This window comes from Balaenoptera physalus (genome assembly GCF_965194825.1).
Source record: "Balaenoptera physalus genome assembly, chromosome: 2".
Classification (NCBI taxonomy): Eukaryota; Metazoa; Chordata; class Mammalia; order Artiodactyla; family Balaenopteridae; genus Balaenoptera; species Balaenoptera physalus.
Window position 1 is genome coordinate 115,334,757 of NC_138883.1, and position 19,725 is coordinate 115,354,481.

Genomic DNA, 19,725 nt, shown 5'->3' on the forward strand with positions numbered 1-19,725 from the left:
TATGTGATTTCTGGCTCTTCTTTTAAGGGAATGAAATAAATGTTATAGCATTGCTTTCTGCAAAGTAAGAGTCTAAAGTAATTTAGTTTTTTTCTGAATTTAAATTGTGAATATAATTGTTAAGCTTTATAATATTTTGATTTGGGAAATGTGGTGGTGTTTTCCATTCTAAAAGATAAATGTAAAATTAGGAGCACAAGTATTATCAGTAAATGAATCAACTAGTGGTAAATGAATACTGAATCCTTTCCTGTGTTGTTATAGGAATACAATTAATAAGAAAGAAGGTTATTGTTGACTGAAAGTTGATAACTTGTTGCACCGAGAGGGAAAAGGCACAGAGAAGAGTGGTTGAGGGCTTTGAAGACATGCATAAATATCATATTCTTTGCAGTTTTTCAAAGGCAGCTTGGTATGGTGGAAAGAGCATTGTTACATAGGACATGAGAGGCCAAGTGCAGGCCTCCTTCAGCTCTCATTATCTGTGTGACCTTGGGTAAATCACTTTAACTCTGTAAGCCTCAGTTTACTTTTCTCTAAAATGAGGACATTGAGCTAGATCATCGCTAGAGTCCTTTTCGGCTTGCTGGTTCTGAAAAAAGATATAAATATTGTAGAAAGCTGACATGTGAGCAGGAAGAAGAGTTGGCATTGTGGGGACAAAACTATATAGAAAGGCTACTCTGAAACTCTGAGGATGAACTTCGTTAGATTTATAGTTTTATTCAAGTTTAGCAACTAAATAACAGCTTGATGCTCAGGTATTTTGAACTTGTGCATATATGAAGAGCTCTAGAAATACGACTTTCAGCTGTATGACATGATGCAGGCCAAGAAGACATCTGAGGATTTATAAAAACATTTGTTCTTTTAACAAGTTTCCTTTGTTTACATGCAATAGAAAAACTACATTAGGTTTTCTTTGGGTATCGTTTAAGCACTTTTAAAGGTAAAATCTGATTAATTTTTTCAAGACATTGAGTTCCTTAGTAAATAGTTAAATGTACTGTAAGTGGTACACTGGAAAAAGCTGGGAGACAGATGATGCCTTATCTCTAGGCCTCATTTTACAGATTGGTTTCATTTTGAAATTTTCCCAGAAAGTCTGAGCCAAGTAATGCTCATATCTTCTAGGAGGTTGGGATAATTTCAGAACCTTCTCAAAGACATGGAGTTATCCCAGAACCTCTAAATTCTGCCAGCTCTTCCCCCAGACTGGATTTAAATATTGGAAATGGCTTGTTTATTTTAAAAGGCACCCATATTAATCTGTTACATTGCTGTCTCTAGAACTTTTCAGACTGGACTTAATCTGTCCTAGGGACATTGGGTATGGTAAGAATCCAAAAAGCTTTGGTAGAGTGGAGTACAGAAATCTATTGGCCTTAGCGTATTCCTGTCTATGTTTTGTCTTTCATTTGGAAAATGTATAATACACATCCAGGAAATTCCTTACCCAATTTCCCATTGAGTATTATGTCTAATCATTACTGTTATAGATTAGGCAGCAGTAAACATCTTATGGAAAAGGAAATTGTCTTAATTTCTAAAAGTGAAAAAGATTTATTAAGTATTATGCATATGGTATAATTATCATGATAATAAGTATCATGCATATTAATTGATTGGATATTGTGAATATACGTGTAAGAAAAAATCAGAAACTTTTCCAACTCTATTTCTTTTTTGAAGCATCCTTTTCCTAAAAGAGCCAAGAGACTTAAATCTGAGGATTCTTTTTTTTGGTTTTTTTTTTTAATTGTCTCTTCTTTTTTCCAGGGTCAGTTATCATACTTACTCTTTTTGCTTTTTTTTCTCTTGTGGTTTTGATTTTCCTCAATAGCTGGTAATCCTTAAATGAAGGACTATGTTAAGGAGTGTCTGGCTCTCCTGTGCAGCTGAATAGGTCTTTTTAACCATAAAATCTCTCCCTAGAATGATCACTAGATCTGTGTAAGTTGTTGAATCCCACATACTGGCTGACTTCCCTTTAGCGTGAGTGGAAGGGAATAGGGAGCCTCACTCTGTAACTGCCAAAATAAGAAAAACTACTTTGTGTATGTGTGTGGGTGCGGGTAAGAAGGACTTCAGTAACTTTTGCGCCAGCTGAAATTGCCATTCCTTTTCCCCCTCTGGTTCTACTGTAGCAGTTATTAACCATCTCCATAGATAAAATACCCATGCTGTCCATCCTTCCTTGATACTGTTTTGTTGGAGAACAGGTCCTGAGGCTCTAGCTGAGGTTTTCTTCAGCCAGCTGCTCTGTACCTGGTTGCGTGTGTGCATGGCAGGGGTGGGAGTGGGCTGGGGGTGGGGTGGGTTTGTTGGTGTTCCAGGAATAGCTGTTGAGTAGACAGATGTTTAATAACACATCTACTTGATTAGCCACAGTTACCCATAGTCCACGCCTGTTCTTTGTATGTACTGACTCTGAGCGTGGAAGGTGGCGTTCTTCTGGAAGGAATTGCTGCATTTGCAGCGCAGCATCTCTCCTGCCAGTTCTGAGCCGCAGTTTTCTCTGTTCAGGGTTATCTCCAATAAGATCCTATCTGCTTTCCACCTTCCTGAAATTCATCAAAAATGTTGATCTATTAATAGCTCTCTTGTTTTTATCATTTCCATGGATTCACTCATTTTGTGTATTTTTTGTTTGTTTCACCCATTGAATCTTGGGAAGGAGATGAAACAAAGGCATTACCTACTTTACCATCTTATCAGAAACCTTCTTCACTGGTATTTTCAACATAGAAAAGTCATTGTTTATTGTATTAAATTCACTGATCTTTTTCTTGGAAATTTTATAAATTTCTAACCAAATGTCTTTTAAGTTTATATGGTATCTTTCCCTTTTAAAAAAGTATGAAACATTTCAGACATTCCCAAAGAATAGGAAATAATATTACAAACATTTGTATGTCCACCAATGAACTTAATAAGTAAAAACCTTTTAAATATAGTTGAGGCCTACTATGTAACCCTCCTCCAACACATTCCCTCCCTCCTTTGCAGAGGTAACCACAGTTATGAATTTGGTGTTTATTCCTATGCGTGTCTTTTTCCTTTTCCTGTATATATCCCTAAACAATCCCATATATATACCCCTAAACAATGAAGTAATTGTTTTGCATGCTTTTAAGTGTTCTGTAAATGATATCATCAAACTGTACATATCTTCTGTAAGTTACTTTTATTATGCTTTGAGATTTATCTATGTTGATACCTGTAGCTCCAGTTCACTAATTTCCATTGTTATATAGTATCCCACTGTGTGATTGTAACTAAATATTTATTCTTCTCTTTATGGACATAAATATTATTTCTAATTTTTTGTCGTTAAGAAGAAATAACATTTTTGTACATGTCTTTTTGTGTATAATTATAACAATTTCTCCAGGACAGTGGCTTTCAGACATTTTTTAGCCATAATCTATAGTAATAAATAAAATTTACATTGAAACCCAGTAATTAAATACATATTTATATGAGTACATTATAAATAATGGAAACAAGCATTTCATGACTATACCTACCCTTACTGCAATCCATTCTGGTATATCCTAGTCTATTCTATCTCATTAAAAAATGTTGGACTCAAAAAAAAGTTAGTCTCAATCTACTGAATTGATTTCTTGACGAATGAAAAATTGGTTGCAACCTGCATTTGAAAAATAATGCTCAGTGGTGGATACTTGGGAGAAGCATTGCTGGGTGCCAGGATTATGCACATCATTTAATTTTATCAGCTAGCACCACATTTTTCTCAAAGTGGTTGTACCAAATTACATTCCCATCAGCATTACCCGAGGGTTCCTTTAACCTCACAACCTTAGTGACACTTGATGTTGTCAGACATTTTAATTTCTGCCAGTCTTGTAACTATGAAATTGTATATATTATATTGAGATTTTAATTTTAATTTCCAGTGAGATTGAATGCCTTTCATCTTTTTTTCAGTTTTGATATTGAGATTGCCTCTTCTGCAAATAGCCTTATCCTTTGCCCATTGTAATAACATTTTTTTTTCTCTTTCATATTGATCTGTAGTATTTCTTTTGTTTCTGCTGTCTTTTGAGAAACAGAAGTAAAAATCATCAATAGTTTCCTTTATTGTTTCTTCTTTTTGTTTGAAAAATCCTTTCTTATGGGCTGAGGACATAAAGATATTTTTCTGTGTTGTCTAACAAGAGTTTTAAAGTTATTCTTCACATAGAGGTGTTTCATCTATTTGGAATTGACTTTTGCTTGTGATGTGCAGTTGAAATCCAATTTCATTTTTTTTTTTTTCTCATGGATTACCAATTGTCCCAGCACGTTTTATTGAAAAGGGAATTCTTTTTGTTCTTCCCTCTCCTCTTGGCAGTATCTTCCTTTAGCAAATTAAATATCCACACATGCATGGGTCTGTGCCTGGCCTCTCTGGTCTGTTTATTTGGTCTCTATCCATGTTCCAATATAACACTGTCATAATAACTATAACTTTCTATTATGTTCTAAGAGCTAGTAGAATGAGGTCCCCAATCTTCCTTTCCCTTTCCTTCCTTTCCCAGCCTTCCTTCCTTTTAAAAAAATTATCTTGGTCTTTTCTTTTTCTGTATACACTCTAAAAATAGCATGTTAAGTTTCACGAATAACCCTACTGGTCTGTTTCATTGGACTATCTTTTAAATTGAAGACAGCTGATGTTTTTATGACATTGCAGGCTCAATATCATAATGTGAACATGGTATATTAATATGAATGGCATAGTATGACTAGAGCACATTTCTCAATTCATATGTCTCATTTGATGATTTTTATGCTTTTCTCCATAGATCATTATTTGTTTTTGTTAGATATCTTCCATATATCTTATACTTTTTTGTTGTCATTGTAAATTTTTTTGGTCAGAAATAGATTTCTTACTGTTACTAGTATATGGAACCACAGTTGATTTTGGTTCATTGACCTTAAATCCAGAAACCTTACTCAGACACTTAACAATTCTAATAATGTGTCTGTAGATTATCTTAGATTTTCTGGTTAGACAATTATAATTTTTTTTGAACAATGATAGTTTTTCTTTAATCATTATATATTTTGTTTCTACTTATTTGACTGAGCTAGACTGAAGTTTGACTTAACCTCTAGTACAAAGTTGAATAAAGAAACAAAAGTGGTCCTCCTTGCCTTATTCCTGATTTTAAAGGAAATGCATCACTGTCTATGTTTGCTAAATGCCATTTATCAGTCTGAAGAAATTATCCTCTATTTTTAGTTTGCTTAGAGTTTATATTATGAATGGTTGTTGGATTTTATTAAATAATTTTTCTACAATCCTTAGATTGTCATATGGATTCTTCTTTAATCTTAATTTTGAAAATTATATTACAAGATTTTTGTTATGATAAGTCATTCTAGCATTTTGGGTTGTTATATATATTATGGGCTATATATCATCACATTCCTTTTTTGTTTGCTAATATTTGATTCACAACTATGATAATAAATGATATTGGCCTGTAATTTCTTTTTATTGTTCTTTTCTGCTATCAGGGTCATACTAGCCTCATAAAATAAGTTGAAGAGTGCTTCCTATTTTAATATTCTGTGATTCCCTATTTTGATTTCCTATTTGGTATAAATGTCAGCTTATATGAGATAAAGATGGTCTGTTCCTTGAATATTTTGGTAGAATTTTTCTTGTAAAATAGTCTGCATAGTTTTAAACTGTTGACTCAGTATAATAGTGGACATCAGTTTTGATACGTTGTAGTTTCCTTTCATCTAAATTCTTTTTTTATTTTATTTTTTGGCTGCTCTATCTATAGTCTTGTTCCTCTTGTCACTTCTAATAATGCTTATTTATACTTTCTTTTTTCTTGATCAGTATTGTCAGAGGTTTGTTTATCTTACTAGTAGTTTCAAAGAACCAGCTTTTAGCTTTCTTGAACCCCTCTTACAGCTTTTAAAAATATTATTTTATTGACTTTTGTTCTTATCTTTCTTATTTCCTCTATTTAAAAATTTTTCTCTCTAAAGTTTTGTGTTAGGTATTTGATACATTGGTTTTCAGTCTTTTTTATTTTTTGATGTAAGCATATAAGGCTATAAATTTCCCTCTAACTGCCACTTCAGCTTCTTCAAAGAAGTTTTGAAATTTAGCATTTTTATTATTATTTAGTTCTAAATATTTTCTAAGTTCCATTATTTCTTCTTTGATCCAAGTACATATTTAAAAGTGTATTTAAACTTTTTGATATGTGTGGATTTATTACTCTTTTTTTTGTCATTCTTCTCTAATTTAATTGCATTGTGGCCAATGAATGTTGATTATATGTAATTGGTTTGTTAAGGTTTCCTTTATTGCCCAGTGTGCAGTTACTATTTATAGTCAATACTTACTTTCAGTATATTTGCCTAGTATGTGGTCAGTATTGAAAGCTGTGTTTCTAGGTGCTTACAAGATTTAAATTGATGTATCTTCCTGGTAAGTTGTTTGTTTTATAATTATGTATTAACTGCCTTTATTACTAACTCCTTCATTTTGTAAGTATTTTATCAGCATAGGCTACATGCCAAGCACTGTTCTAAGTATGTAGTATATATCATGAAGCTAACAATACTTCTTGCCTTAACATTTATTTAGTCTAATGTTAATATCAGCTTTCTTTTGGTTGTTTTTTTCCTGGTATATGTTTTTGATCCCTTAACCTTTTTAAAATTTAAAATTTTGACATAATTTCAGAAACTGCTGCACCAATAGTATAAAGAATTCCCAGTACCCTTTACTCAGAGTCCTTAAATGATAACATTTTAGTACATTTGCTTTATCCTCTCTCTTGATCATTCTCTTTCTTCCCTTCTCTTTATAGCTACCAATCTCTCTCTCTATGTATATATTTTATACATATAAATATATATGTATAAAAAATATATATTTTTTTCTGAACCATTTAAAAGTTGTAGACATAATGCTTCTTTATTTTCATATACTTTAGTGTGTATTTCCTAAAATCAAGGAATTCTTTTACATAACCATATTATAATTATCAAAATCAAGAAATTAACATTGATCTGATACTAATATCTAATCTATAGTTCCCACTCAGATTTTCCCAATTATCTCAGTAGTGTCCTTTATAGCAAAAGAAAATCCAAGATCATACATTGCATTCAGTTTTTATGTCTCCCTAGTCATCTTTAATCTGGGATGGTACCTGAGTCTTTCTTTGTATTTCCTGACATTGACATTTTTGAAGAATATCAGTTTATTATTTTGTAGAATGTTACTCAGTTTGGACTTGTCTAATTGTTTCCTAATGATTAGATTCATGTTATGTACTTTTGGCAGGAATATTAACAGTAGTGTTGTTGAGTTCTTCTCAATGAATCATATTAAGTGTTCTTTAACTTTCAGCCTTTTTCTTATAAAGAATGCACACTCCTTTTTAAATTTACAATCTGAGGATCTGTCTTCTGACCAGAGACTTTCATCTGTTACTAATTGTGATTACTGATATATTTACATTTATCACTTTGATGTTATTTCACGCTTTCTATTTGTCCTGCTTTTCCTGTGCTGTTTTTTTTTCTTGTGTCTTATTTCGAGTTGACGGAATTTTCTCTATTCTTCTTCACTTTAATGGTTAGTCTTACCATTTTAAAATACACACTTGTCTTAAATTATAGTGTTAATACACATCCCTACGCTCTTCTCAAATAAGGACCTTAGAATCATTTAATCCAGTAAAGTCCTCCCATGTGGCATGCTTTTGTTGTCTAGTATTTCCTTTTTATTTTTTTACTACCCAATTTAGATATTTTAATTCCTATGTTTTCAGTCAATGCTTATTTGGATTCATCCACATGCTTGTTTGGGTTCACTACTCCTCCCCAAATACATAATTTAGATAAAGTTCCTATGGCTCTGGTGGTAGTAAGCTCTCTCAGTTTGTTTGTCTAATAATTTGTTTATTTCGTTTTTACTCACGACTGTTTGATTTGGTTGAATCAAACCAAATTGTTTGGTGTTTTTGTTGTTGTTGTTTTTCTCCCATTTGTTTGAAGCTCATATTCCATTGTCTTTGGCTTTTTATTATTGTAATTAAAATGTCTACTGTCATTTTTTGTAGGCAGTCTTTTTCTTCCTCTATTTTAAGATTATAAGATTTCTTTTTGAAGTCCTTCAGACTCACTATGATGTGTTTAGATGTGGAACTACCATATTTGACCAATTTGAGACATGCATTTTTCTGTATGTCAACAACTCTCAAATCTGAATATGTCTTACAATCTACATAGGGCATCTTAAAATCAATATTGGACAGGCTACAGCAATTTCACTGCTATATATATGTGAACTTGGTTATAACTGTTTATATTATTGTCATTTCAATTGTTGGTATTACATGTGTTGAGTTTAATTACTCTTCAAAATGTATTTTAAAAGATTATACAATGATTTGGAAGTGAAATGAAATATTACTCTATTCAAAAAGGCATGGAAATAGAACGGCAAAGACCTAAATTTAATATTAGTGAAACATACATTGGAGGAATGACTGCAATTCCACATTTTCTGCTAATTAACAATCAAATACTTTAACAGGAAGATAACCACGTTTGACAAAGCTGTTACATTTTGCTACTGAGATAAGTTCAGAGAAGTTGCTTATCACATGCCAAGCAATATAACTGAAGGCAGGAGAAATTGAGCAAACTCCTTGGAATAGGTGAAAGAAATTTCAAAGCAACAGGAAGCTGTATGGATAATTAATGCTTGTGTCTTAGTCCATTTGGGCTGCTATAACAAGATAGCCCAGACTGGGTAGCTTATAAGCAACACAAATTTATTTCTCACGGTTCTGGAGTCTAGAAAATCCAAGATCAAGGGGCCAGCATGGTTACATTCTGGTGAGAGCTCTCTTCCTGGTCCATAGCTGTCACTTTCGCTCTGTGTCCTCACATGATGGAAGAGGCTAGAGCTCTCTGTCGGGTCTCTTTTATAAGGCACTAATCCTATACATGAGGGCTCCACCCTCATGACTTCAGCACCTCACAAAGGTTGTACCTCCTAATACCACCATTCTTGGTGGTTAGGATTTCAACATGTGAATTTGGAGGAGACACAAACATTCAGACCATAGCACTAGTGTTTCTTTACCTTAACAATATCAAAACATAAGAATGGTTGTCAGCAGCTTGGAAGAAAATCCTGTAGACGATAATAGAGCACACTTTAGGATATATTGCATCACCAATGTTCTTGATGGCATAGAAGACAATATTGTGTGAAAAGCATGGACATTATTAGTTAAATAGGGATTCAGAAGTTGAACTCTAAATATGAAAACTTTCCCTCCATACTTTATTGAAGTATAATTAGATACAGTAAAATGCACAAAACTGTACAGTTAAAAAAATAATTTTTTTTATATAAGTGTACTTTCATTTGCCTACCACCCAGGTTAAGAGAGAAAACATTTCTATCACTCCAGAAAGTTCGTTTTGCCCCTTTCCAATCAATGCCTTTCCCTGCCCCAGAGGTTTCCTGACTTTTATCCCCATGGATTAATTTTGCTTGTTTTTGAAATTTTTATTTTAAATATATATATATATAAAAATATAAAGTGTGTACACTTTTGTGTACTAAACATTATGGTTCGATATTCCTCCATTTTGCTGTATGTATCAGTAGTTCTTTTTACTTGTTGAGTTGTATTTATTGTGTAAATACAGTTTGCATTTTCATTCTTCTGCTCAAAAGCATCTTCGGTATTTCCAATTTTTGGCTCTTACAAATAAAGCTGCTATGAATATTCTGGTGGTCTTTTATTTATATATTTACTTTGTTGGACATATACTCTTATTTCTCTTACATAAATATGTAGGCATATCATTACTGAGCCATGAGGTAGGTGGGTGTCTAAATTTATTAGAAACTGCTAGACAGTTGTATAAAGTGATTATACCATTTTACACTCCCACCAGCAATAAGTGAGAATTCTAATTGCTCTACATCCTTGCCAACATTTGACATTGACAGTCTTTATAAGTTTAGTGATACTATGATTTTCATTGTAGCTTTAATTTGCAGTTACTTAGTGACTAATGATATTGAGCATCTCTCCAATTACTTATTGACCATCCTGGCATATCCCTTTGTGAAGTATCAGTTCAAGTCTTTTGCCCATTTTAAAAAAATGGGTTCTCTTTTTATCCTTGAATGTGGTGGATCTTTATCCTAGATTCAGTCCTTTGTTTCGTATAGGTATTGAATGTATTTTCTTCATGGCTTCCTTTTTGCTTTCATAACAATGTTTTTGATATGTAAAAGCTTTAAATTTTAGTGACATACAATTTATCAATTTGTTTTCTTTTATCATTAGTGCATTTTTTGTCTTGTCTAGAAAGTCTTTGCTTACCCCAATATCATAAATATGTTCTCCTCTGTTTTTTTCCAGAAGGCTTATAGTTTTACCTTCATTTTATGTCTGTCATCCACCTTTAGTTAAATTTTGTGTATGGTGTGAGATGTAGAGGTCATGATTCATTTTTCCCAAATAGGGATGTCTATTTGATCCATTGCCTTTTATTCAAAAGACCTTGCTTTCCCCATTGAATTAAATTGGTTTCTTTTTCAAAATTGAGTTATAATCAAATGAGTCTTTTTCTGAACCTTCTATTCTGTTACATCTATTTGTCTACCATTATGCCAAGACTATACTGTCTAATAACTCTAGCTTTATAATACATGGAGATATTTGGGGAGATCATTAATTTAATGAATTTAATTTGCTTAGATTTTATGTGTGAATAAGAATGATGTATGGTTAAATAAATCTAAAAGAGCTCTTTCAGTAATAATGAAATAAAAATTCAAAGTGATATTTTATTATTGGTTAATCATAAGTTTATTTTCACCAGGTGTTACATAAAATAATTGTGAGATGGTAACTTAGATTTGATTAAATACGGTAATTTTATTAGCATACCTAATATTTGTGTTTTATGAATCTGCAGGTTCATTTCTTTTACTAATTATGGGAACATTCTGAGCCTTTATATTTTCAAATATTGCCTTATCCCACTTTCTCTTTTTCTACTTCTTACACACCTGCTAGACATGGTATGGACCTTCTTGTTCTAGTTTTGTTTCTTAAAATTTTCGTCATTCTTATTTTTCTCTGCTACATTTCTGCATGATTTTTACTTCTTTAATGCTATCTTTCAGTTCACTAACTTTCTCCTCAGTTTTGTCTAATCTGATTTTCAGTCCATCCATGAGTTTTTAATAATGACAATAATTTTTTGCTTCTAGAAGTTCTGCATGGATTTTTAAAAAACTAAATGCCCAGATACCTTTATTTATAGCATCTTTTTTTTCCTCATGTTTTGATTCATTTTATTTCTCTAGTAATTTTAAACATAGATATTCCATAGTCTTTATCAAGTTATTATGTTTTCTTAGGTTTTTGGTAATTCTACATTTGTTGCATAAAATTTATTCTTACTCTTGCTCACAGTAATTTTTTTCCCATAACTTGATCATTTGGGATTGTCCAAATGCCATAAAGTCTGAATTGAGTTTGTGTCTTTCCAGTGAGTTTTGCCAGGGGGCGAGAATGCTGGGGACCCTTTTTATGAGGAGTCTTGTTAGATCATGCATGTGATGTAAATTTGAACTACAAATTCAAATGTGGAAAGTCCTATGATTGTGAAATTGAGACTTTTTCTATTTTTCCTCATAGCTGTTATATCTAGCTCTCTTAGATTATAAAGACTGGAAATCTCTTAGTCAGAGCATCAGTGCGTGTTTATTAATCTGGTTTTTAGTTCCTTTTTATTTGGGGGGAATTACAACAGTGTATAGAAGAAAATCAGACTGAAAGAGTAGCTTGCAGCTAGATTGACTGATATCTATTGTCATGTAATGAGTAGTAAATAAATATAAAAAGTAGATACACATATTAATGCCTTTGGATAATAGAGGCAGATAACGGACATTTTTCATGGCAAATAAAAGTATGATGAGTTGTTGATATGACGGCTTACACATATTATTCCTCATATAATATGTGTCTGTGTTACAAAGTGATGGCTATAGCAAGTAGTTATTTTGGAATTAATTTTATAAAGCTTTTTATAGAAAAGAATACTTTTTTCTTTGTTTTTTTTCAAACTTATTCAGTGCTTTGTTAATAAATCTGTTTTTACTTCTCAAAATTAAAATAATTACCCATACATATTTTAACTCTGACTTTTTTGTATAACAGAATAGATACCAAAATGAGAGTAGCCATGATTTTATTATAGTCATCTTTGTGCTCCTAGATGCATGCCAAAGCCTCTGTCTCTTCACCCTTCTTCCTTATTCCTCTGCAGGAGGCTGCTCTAAAAATAGCTCCAGTAATAGATGTTCTACACATAGTCAGATTGCTGAATCATTTAGTTCTTTTGTGAAGTTTAGGAATATGGAAAACTGTCTGAGTTGAGTAGGACAAGCATGTTTCTAAAACGGCAGGTCATTATTCTTTTGAAAAATAAAGAATTATAATCCTCTCATAATCTTGTAGTAAGTAATTTTTAAAGTCTATTTTTAAAGGATTGTATTTTTTAATATATGAAATGGTTTTGAGTCTTACTTTAAAACATATTTTGAATGTGATTCTGGAATTGTGTTTTGTTAAATATAATAAATTTGACACTAAGAGAAGGTTAACAGAGGAGCTATAAATATTCCCCTATATGTAAATATTTTATTTCATCTTCTTTTTCTTATTTTAGGTATGTTATTGCCTCTTTGCAATAGTTTTACTGCCTGTGAAACAGTTACCTCCAGAAAAGAATTTCTGGTAGTGTTTGACACTTGACAGTGAAATAAATGTGCTGACTTTTTCTCAAAGTTTGAGGATTTAGCTTTCTTAAATTATCTTTAGCCCCTTATTTCTCCTTTCCCCATTATTCCAAAATAATTATGTATATTTTTGATAAGCAGATTGTTGAGTGCTGGCTTCCCCAAAGTGGCACCAGAATAACCTGCTGATAAAGAAAAACTGAGATTATTACTTACTGGCAAGAAGAGCACATTTCCCTGACATAGTCTTAGTCATGTCTTTAAGGGCTAAGGCAAGATATTTATTTTTGAGATTTCTTGGGGGTCTGGTTTAAGGTGGGTCTTTAGTGCAGTGGCTTCAGATTGATGAATTTATGATATAATAGATTAGGATTGTCTGGCACAGCAAGATGAGCGTTTCAAAGTGAATATTGGACCATTATGTTAAACTTTTCTTTTCTCTGGCATTAATAACTGTCTCACTTCTCCCATTAATTGAAGGTTCTATTTAAGTACCATTAATTAATGTCCAAACTCCCTAAGAGAACTCTAAAATTCTCTGTATCGGCAAAGATCTCAAGTAATCTATCTGTTTCATTTTCTCTCTTCAAAGATACCCCTTCTGGAGCCCTCTGTCCTCTGTCTCTGATGTAGACTGGTTGCCCTTAGGCCTGCTATGGAGATGACATCCTTGGATTTCTGTTGCCTCCAATAGTGAATCAAATTCCTGGATCTTATGTTTCTACATCTTTGGTTTACTCTCATATTAGAGCAACCATCTTCTAGTAGCTTTCAGCAATCTTTTTTTCTGTAAATAACTCCTGCATAGATAATTGATACGATAAATAGGATGTTTTCTTTTTGTCTATTGTAATGCTAGAAATTCATTACAAAGTATACCTTAGAATTGCTAGAAAGATTAAAGTTACAGTTTTCTTATAGGAATGAAATTTGGAACAACAAAAATTACTGTGGGTAATTATTTTGCTTTTTAAAGTTCTGGAAAGGCTATCTACTAAAATGGTTTTGGGGTATGTGTAGTTGAATTCTGATTTTTAGTTTTTCAACTTGTGAATATTTTTTATAGCTCTATCAGGTAATGAGAGTTAATAATTTTGAAAATTTGATAAAAACTTCTGGTAAAATTTTGTTTCTTAAATGAAGATAAGTACAAAACACTGTAATCAAATAAACTTAAAAACCCTTTTCTCACAATTTATACCTGATGTAATTTGAGTTTATATTTTAATAGCAAAAAAATTATGTCTTGAAAGGTATCTGTGTGTCTGTAGTCTTTGAAGGTGGTAGGCTGGGGCTCAAAGAGACAAGTGTATTTTTTTTTAAGGTGCCTTGATTCAAAGGAGATTCCGGCTACTGCTTCTCAGTTTCAACCAGGTAGATGTCAGCAAACAATGTTTATGCCCAGAAATATCTCACGTAGGTTCCAGGAAGAATTTAGGAGAAGAGGGATTCCTCAAACAGAGAAGGCTTTCAATCTGGCTGTGACTCTAAACTTCTGGAGACCAGATAGGAAGCAAGCTACCCTTTCCTTTGGAAATTAGGGCCCTGGAACAAAAAGAGGTAATCCAGTTCTCCTCCCTTCCCCCACTGTACTCTCATTTCTGGGAATATCAGAGAGAGGTAGCTGGTGGAGATGATTCAAGAAGTTTGCCAATATATAGAGCCTGTCACCCAGTGAGGCAAATTTGATTGTCTTACTGTTTTCTGAAGACTTATTCTTTGACCATGGTTGAAAAACTCTCAAAATCACTAACTCACATCTGTGGAACAGGCTTTTCAGGGGTGGGCCTGAGAATGGTAATGCCAAGTGAATGGTATACATAGCCAGTGTTTTGATCACTGGTAGTTGTATTTCTTTTACATGGATTAGGGTCTAAGGGGTTGAGAGAAGGTTGAAGAATGGTACACGAGGGAAGCTATGTGGGAGAATGTCTTAAGCCAGATTCATTTCTCCTATGTCCTCTCAAAAATCAGTGAGACGTGGCTCTGCCACAATTCTATCACTTTATGTTTTCTTGGTATAACAAGCTTTAAAAAATAAATAAATGAACTGTTTTTTGAAAAGCTGATCTTGTCTGTAATTTTAATGCATTGCCTAAATTTTTATTGGGTCTTGGAAATAATGGTAGTTTTAAAAGGGAGGAAGAAAAGGAGGGAGGAAAAAAGATGATGACTTATGCAAACAGTAAAACAAGTTTTGATTGGGTTTAAATATTGGTCACAATAATATTTAAAATGTACATACTTTTATTAGCATCATTCACTCTCATATAACTAGGAATTATTTAACAATATTGCCCTTAAAAATGAAAAACATTTAATATGAAAGTAGCACTGTGTGTAGTATTTTAAAGAGCAGAGCATTGGAAGTCAAGATAACTGGAATCTTGTCCTTTCTTGGCTTCTGTGTATGACAGTATGTGTCCTGGGTCACCTTTCCACCCCTCTCCCACGCTGTCCCTGCGACAACCTCAACTGTTTACTTTTTCTCATGTGAGTAATCTAGGTAAATTACTAAGCTTCCTCTCAAGATTCTGGTAGTCCAGAATATGTCATACTTTTCAGAAGGTTTGTGTCTTTTCGCTTAGTAAAATTAGTAAAAAATCATTTGGGCCAAAACATTTCAATATTTGCTAAAGGTAACTATGTTTAAACAGCAGTGTTTTGCTCAGGGGTGCTGCACCTAAACAGAACAACATAGATTTCCAATTGTAAGAGTCTCTGATTCTTGCTTAGATTGGAATTTGTCCTTAACGATGCCCTCCGTTGTCACTTATTATGATCTACTTTCAGTGTTACAGGGGAATTGTCAGTGTACTGGTTCATTTGTAACTGAGTGGTATATTTCTGTGGGTTTGAGAATAGTGAGGTAAATAGCTTCGAAATTCTCAGTACTGTTTGGAAAGCTGATTGCATAAATTTAAAATTTAAAGCATTTGAGCAGCTTCTTTTTAGAAGTGATGTTTAACAAATGTTTGATCGTACTGTATTTGTGCTACAGTTGAAAAGCTGAAGTAGCATTTTGGCTCCTTTCCCAAAAGCATGCTTGAAGAGGCTAGCAGCAGCATCTCCCTCTGTTCTCTTCAGTGCTTGTTACCTTGTGAGTGGTGCAGCTTGTTCTGCGGATGTACTGAAACCCTCCCATTTAATCTGCAGTGGAGAAGAATGGAGCTCAATCTCCAGTAGGAATCAGTGGTCTAGCAAGGTTGCAGTAAATAGAAATGACTATATATTTCAACAGCTGAGCAAGGAGCCATTTTTTAATATTTTTCTTCTTTCAGCTGGTAAATTTTTACTTTCTGTTTCCTTCTAGAGAGATGTGGATAATTTGCCCTGCCTCCAACGTCTGTTTCTCAGCTTCAACAATATATCTACGTAAGTGGAAACTCCCAACTTGTCATTTATTAATAACTTGATTGTGTGGGTTCTAGTGCTTTAAATTAAGATTGTAAATACCTTGGAGTAATCTATTGGCATGTAAGATTTTAAGTTGGAAAATGATAGGGCTGTCTGTGACAAAGTTCTTTGTGGAAAAACAAAGCTCTTGTGTATATTAGTGACTCTGATGCTAAAATGATGAAATTAGTGTAACATTTGTTTTTTATAATTATACTTTAGTGTTGTTCCTTTGTAAAACATGTATGTGGAAATTTCAACATATATTTTGCTGTCCTTTGTTTGACACTTAACTGCACTAGTCAGTTGAATTAGAATTTCTTTCATAAATTATCATCTACAATCTGTGTAGCTACTAAACAATTTTGGCATAGCAGGCTATATTTGTCACTAAGCCACTTGCATATTAGGCCATACGTTCTAACTTGGTGTTCCTACTTAGAGAACTAATGCAGCTAGAAGACTGTATATTAGAATATATAAATGTATAAGTTTTGTTTTCTAAAGATTTGAAGCATATCATCCTTTCTATTGTGATGATACATCATTCAGTGTCAACATGGAAGATTTCAGAACTGGAGCTGAGACGGGCAGTCAGACTTTTCAATGCAGAAGGAGTAGCTACCCTTCCCTAATTCTCTCCTTCTCCTCCTTCCCCCTTGCCCTTCAGTTCTTTAGTTTCACTTCAAGACTGTTCTCTGAACCTACTTTTATAGGAGGGTCAGAACTAAGTATAAAAGTGTTGAGAGCACATCTTTTCCTGAGCTCTAGGTCTATGTTTCTGATTATTAAAAACCAGTTGAGCTTTTACACATTTTCTGTTTGCATCTTTTTCCTGTGTTAACCCCACATCCCTGTACTATATCTCTAAAAGGTAGAGATTAAGTCTGGATGGTGAATTTTGCACATAGGCGTTGTTTCAAAGGAAATACCCATAATTATTCTCTTATTACTCTTCTAAAGTTTTCTGAAAAACTTTTAATATTCTCTTCAATTTAGGTTGAAGGCTGTTCCAGGGCTTTCATTTTCTTACTGATTGCTTTCTTTGTGTTTCTACATAGGCTTAGCCCTTTACCCTCCTCTAGTGCTTCCAGGTGATCTGCTTCTGAGGTCAAGTACATTTTCTGCTCTGTTCCTGTTGATGCCTATGGCCCGGGAGATGGTATAGAGAATATATTGGATCTGGGAGGAGAAATTGGAGAGTGCAAGCCTTGAAAACATTTCCCTGAGCTTTACTTAAGGCACAAATATCTCAGATAGCTGGGAAAGTAGATGATCTGTAGTGATAATTATGGTATCCTCATGTCCCGAGTGTCCTGCTATAGTCCTGGCATGATACAGTTGCCTAATTTTATAGTTCAGTGACCCAGGAATAACATATAAGAAGAGTAGAAATAGCAGTGTAAAGGTAAGAGTACCTTTTAGGACTTTCTCTGGATAACTCTCAAATATCATCCAGCAAATGAAAATATCCAACAGTATATCCATTTTGGGGAGACAAAAATGTATTGACTGTTACATAGTAGGGCTTTTTGGTTTTGACCAAGTTGTTGGATTCTTAGAGGTCCATTTGCATAAATGGTCCATAAATGGACTTCTTGCAGGTCCATTACCTGGTGGAAATTCAGAAAGTTCCAAAATGTGATGGCACCCTACTGCATTCAGAGAGCTTCAACTTGGGATAAATAGGTACCTATATTTAATGGTAGGTTGACCATGGCCTTTGTGGACAGAACCAGTTTTGTGTTTTCCTGCAGATACTAGAACAGTTCATTTAGTTCTACTAGTAGGCATGCAAGATATATTTAGAGAATGAATGACACATATCCACGTCTATGTATCTGAATAGAACCAGTGCCTCTGGTCAAAATATCCCTCAGAGCGTGAGGAAGACAGAGACACGAATAGGTAATTATAATACAGTGAGTTAAACTTAGTCGTGGTAATACGCAGAGATACTAGAAAATGTAAATCACTGTGGGGAAGGGAAGTAAAGGAAGCCTTCCTAGAAGGAGATGGTCCCTGGGCTGAGCTCTAAAGCTCACTTTACCCTTAGTAAAGTGCAGGGTACTTGGACATTCCAGGTAAGGGCACAACCTGGACAAAGTAGATGCAGAAGGCTCAGAGTGGACTCACTAGGTCCACCCTCTGGGCACCTGCAGTGAGATGCTTGCCCTCCGGCTCCCCTACCCCTATACTAGCCTCAGGTCTTCCTCCAGCTCACGGAATGCTGGAGGGACCTGCCAAAGTACATTTTATAATGATGACCCTGAGAGAAATATTCTGTGGCTAATCAAGAGAATTGGTTATATCTAATTCATTCTTCAGACATGTTAATTTCATTATTCAGCTCTTCTGAGGTGCTGTTGTCTGCTTGATTTCTTTTGTTTTTCTTGACTCTCATGATCTTAATTTCCAAGTAGTCTGCATTTTTTTCTCTAATGGCTTATTCTTGTTTTACGAATGAGATAAAGGTTTTTTTTTAATTTCTAGAATTTATTTTTTTCCCGTTACCTGTATTGGTTTTTTAAACTAAACAAAACAAAAATGCTTTCCTTCTTTTGTTCATTTGTTCTATGCTTATTTGGATGGCAGGTCTTATTTATAAATGAGAATCTGGATGGATTTGTTTCCTCAACATAGGTTAGAAATATCACTGTGAATGCAAGTTATAAGGTCTCTGTCTGCAGAAGATATAGGAGGGAGGAGGAAGGCTATCCACCCAGTTGGACTTTGCTTTATGATGTCCACAAGAAACTTGCCTTCTGGGAGTGGGTGCTCCTTTTACGTCTTGGCCCAGATGCACTTACCCAAAGCCCTGCCCTATTCTCTCACCATTTTCAACCTGGGGACAATTCAGGAGTCAGCTGCTTTGAGGGTGAGAGGCTGGCGAATTGTTACCAAACCCTCCGATAATTACTGCACAACTGACCCACATCTGCTGGCAACATTTTCTGCCTCTGATCCTAGGGAATATTCTGAGGTTCTTCTGGCAACATTTACTTAACAATGATCCTGTTCATTTCAGGTTTTACTGATTCCATCTGCTTTATATCTTCCAGAAATTCCTTAGTGTTCTGGTCTCCTGATGGAACTCTTCCTGGTTTTCTAGTATTGCTAAGGATATTTTCATACTTCTTTTTTTTTTTTTCATACTTTTATGTTCAGTCATTTCAAAGAGATTTTGAGAGGGTGGAGAAAGGTAAGAACATGTGCTCAGGCAGTCATTCTCATAACTGTCCTTACTTTGAGTGATTTCCCCAAATAGGCTACACATAAAAATATCCTTGGAAGCTTTAAAAACACATAGTCCTTGGTTCACTGCTGGGTAACCTGCTCCAGTAGATTTGGAGTGGGGCCAGAGAGCTGTATTTTTTTAAGGCTTCTCAGAGAATACTGATGTGCAGCTTGATGCTAGATTTGGGAACCACTGAGTTATGGCACCCCAAAATAAGAATATTTGTTAACTTAAAGATTACTATTTTATGTAAAAT

At 33.9% G+C, this 19,725-nt stretch overlaps 1 protein-coding gene across 9 annotated transcripts in view; it reads left to right on the plus strand.

The window, feature by feature from the left end:
* Nucleotides 1–19,725, plus strand: part of LRRC49 (leucine rich repeat containing 49) — a 128,539-nt gene that overhangs the window by 27,914 nt on the left and 80,900 nt on the right. For 7 of the 9 annotated variants that reach the window (XM_082443787.1, XM_082443791.1, XM_082443784.1 and 4 more), the window contains one exon: nt 16,149–16,210. In XM_082443787.1, coding sequence (XP_082299913.1) covers nt 16,149–16,210 — 62 coding nt within the window. Of the gene's footprint in view, nt 1–14; nt 16,041–16,148; nt 16,211–19,725 lie in introns of those variants that run through there. The other 2 variants (XM_082443789.1, XM_082443790.1) reach the window with 2 other exon arrangements.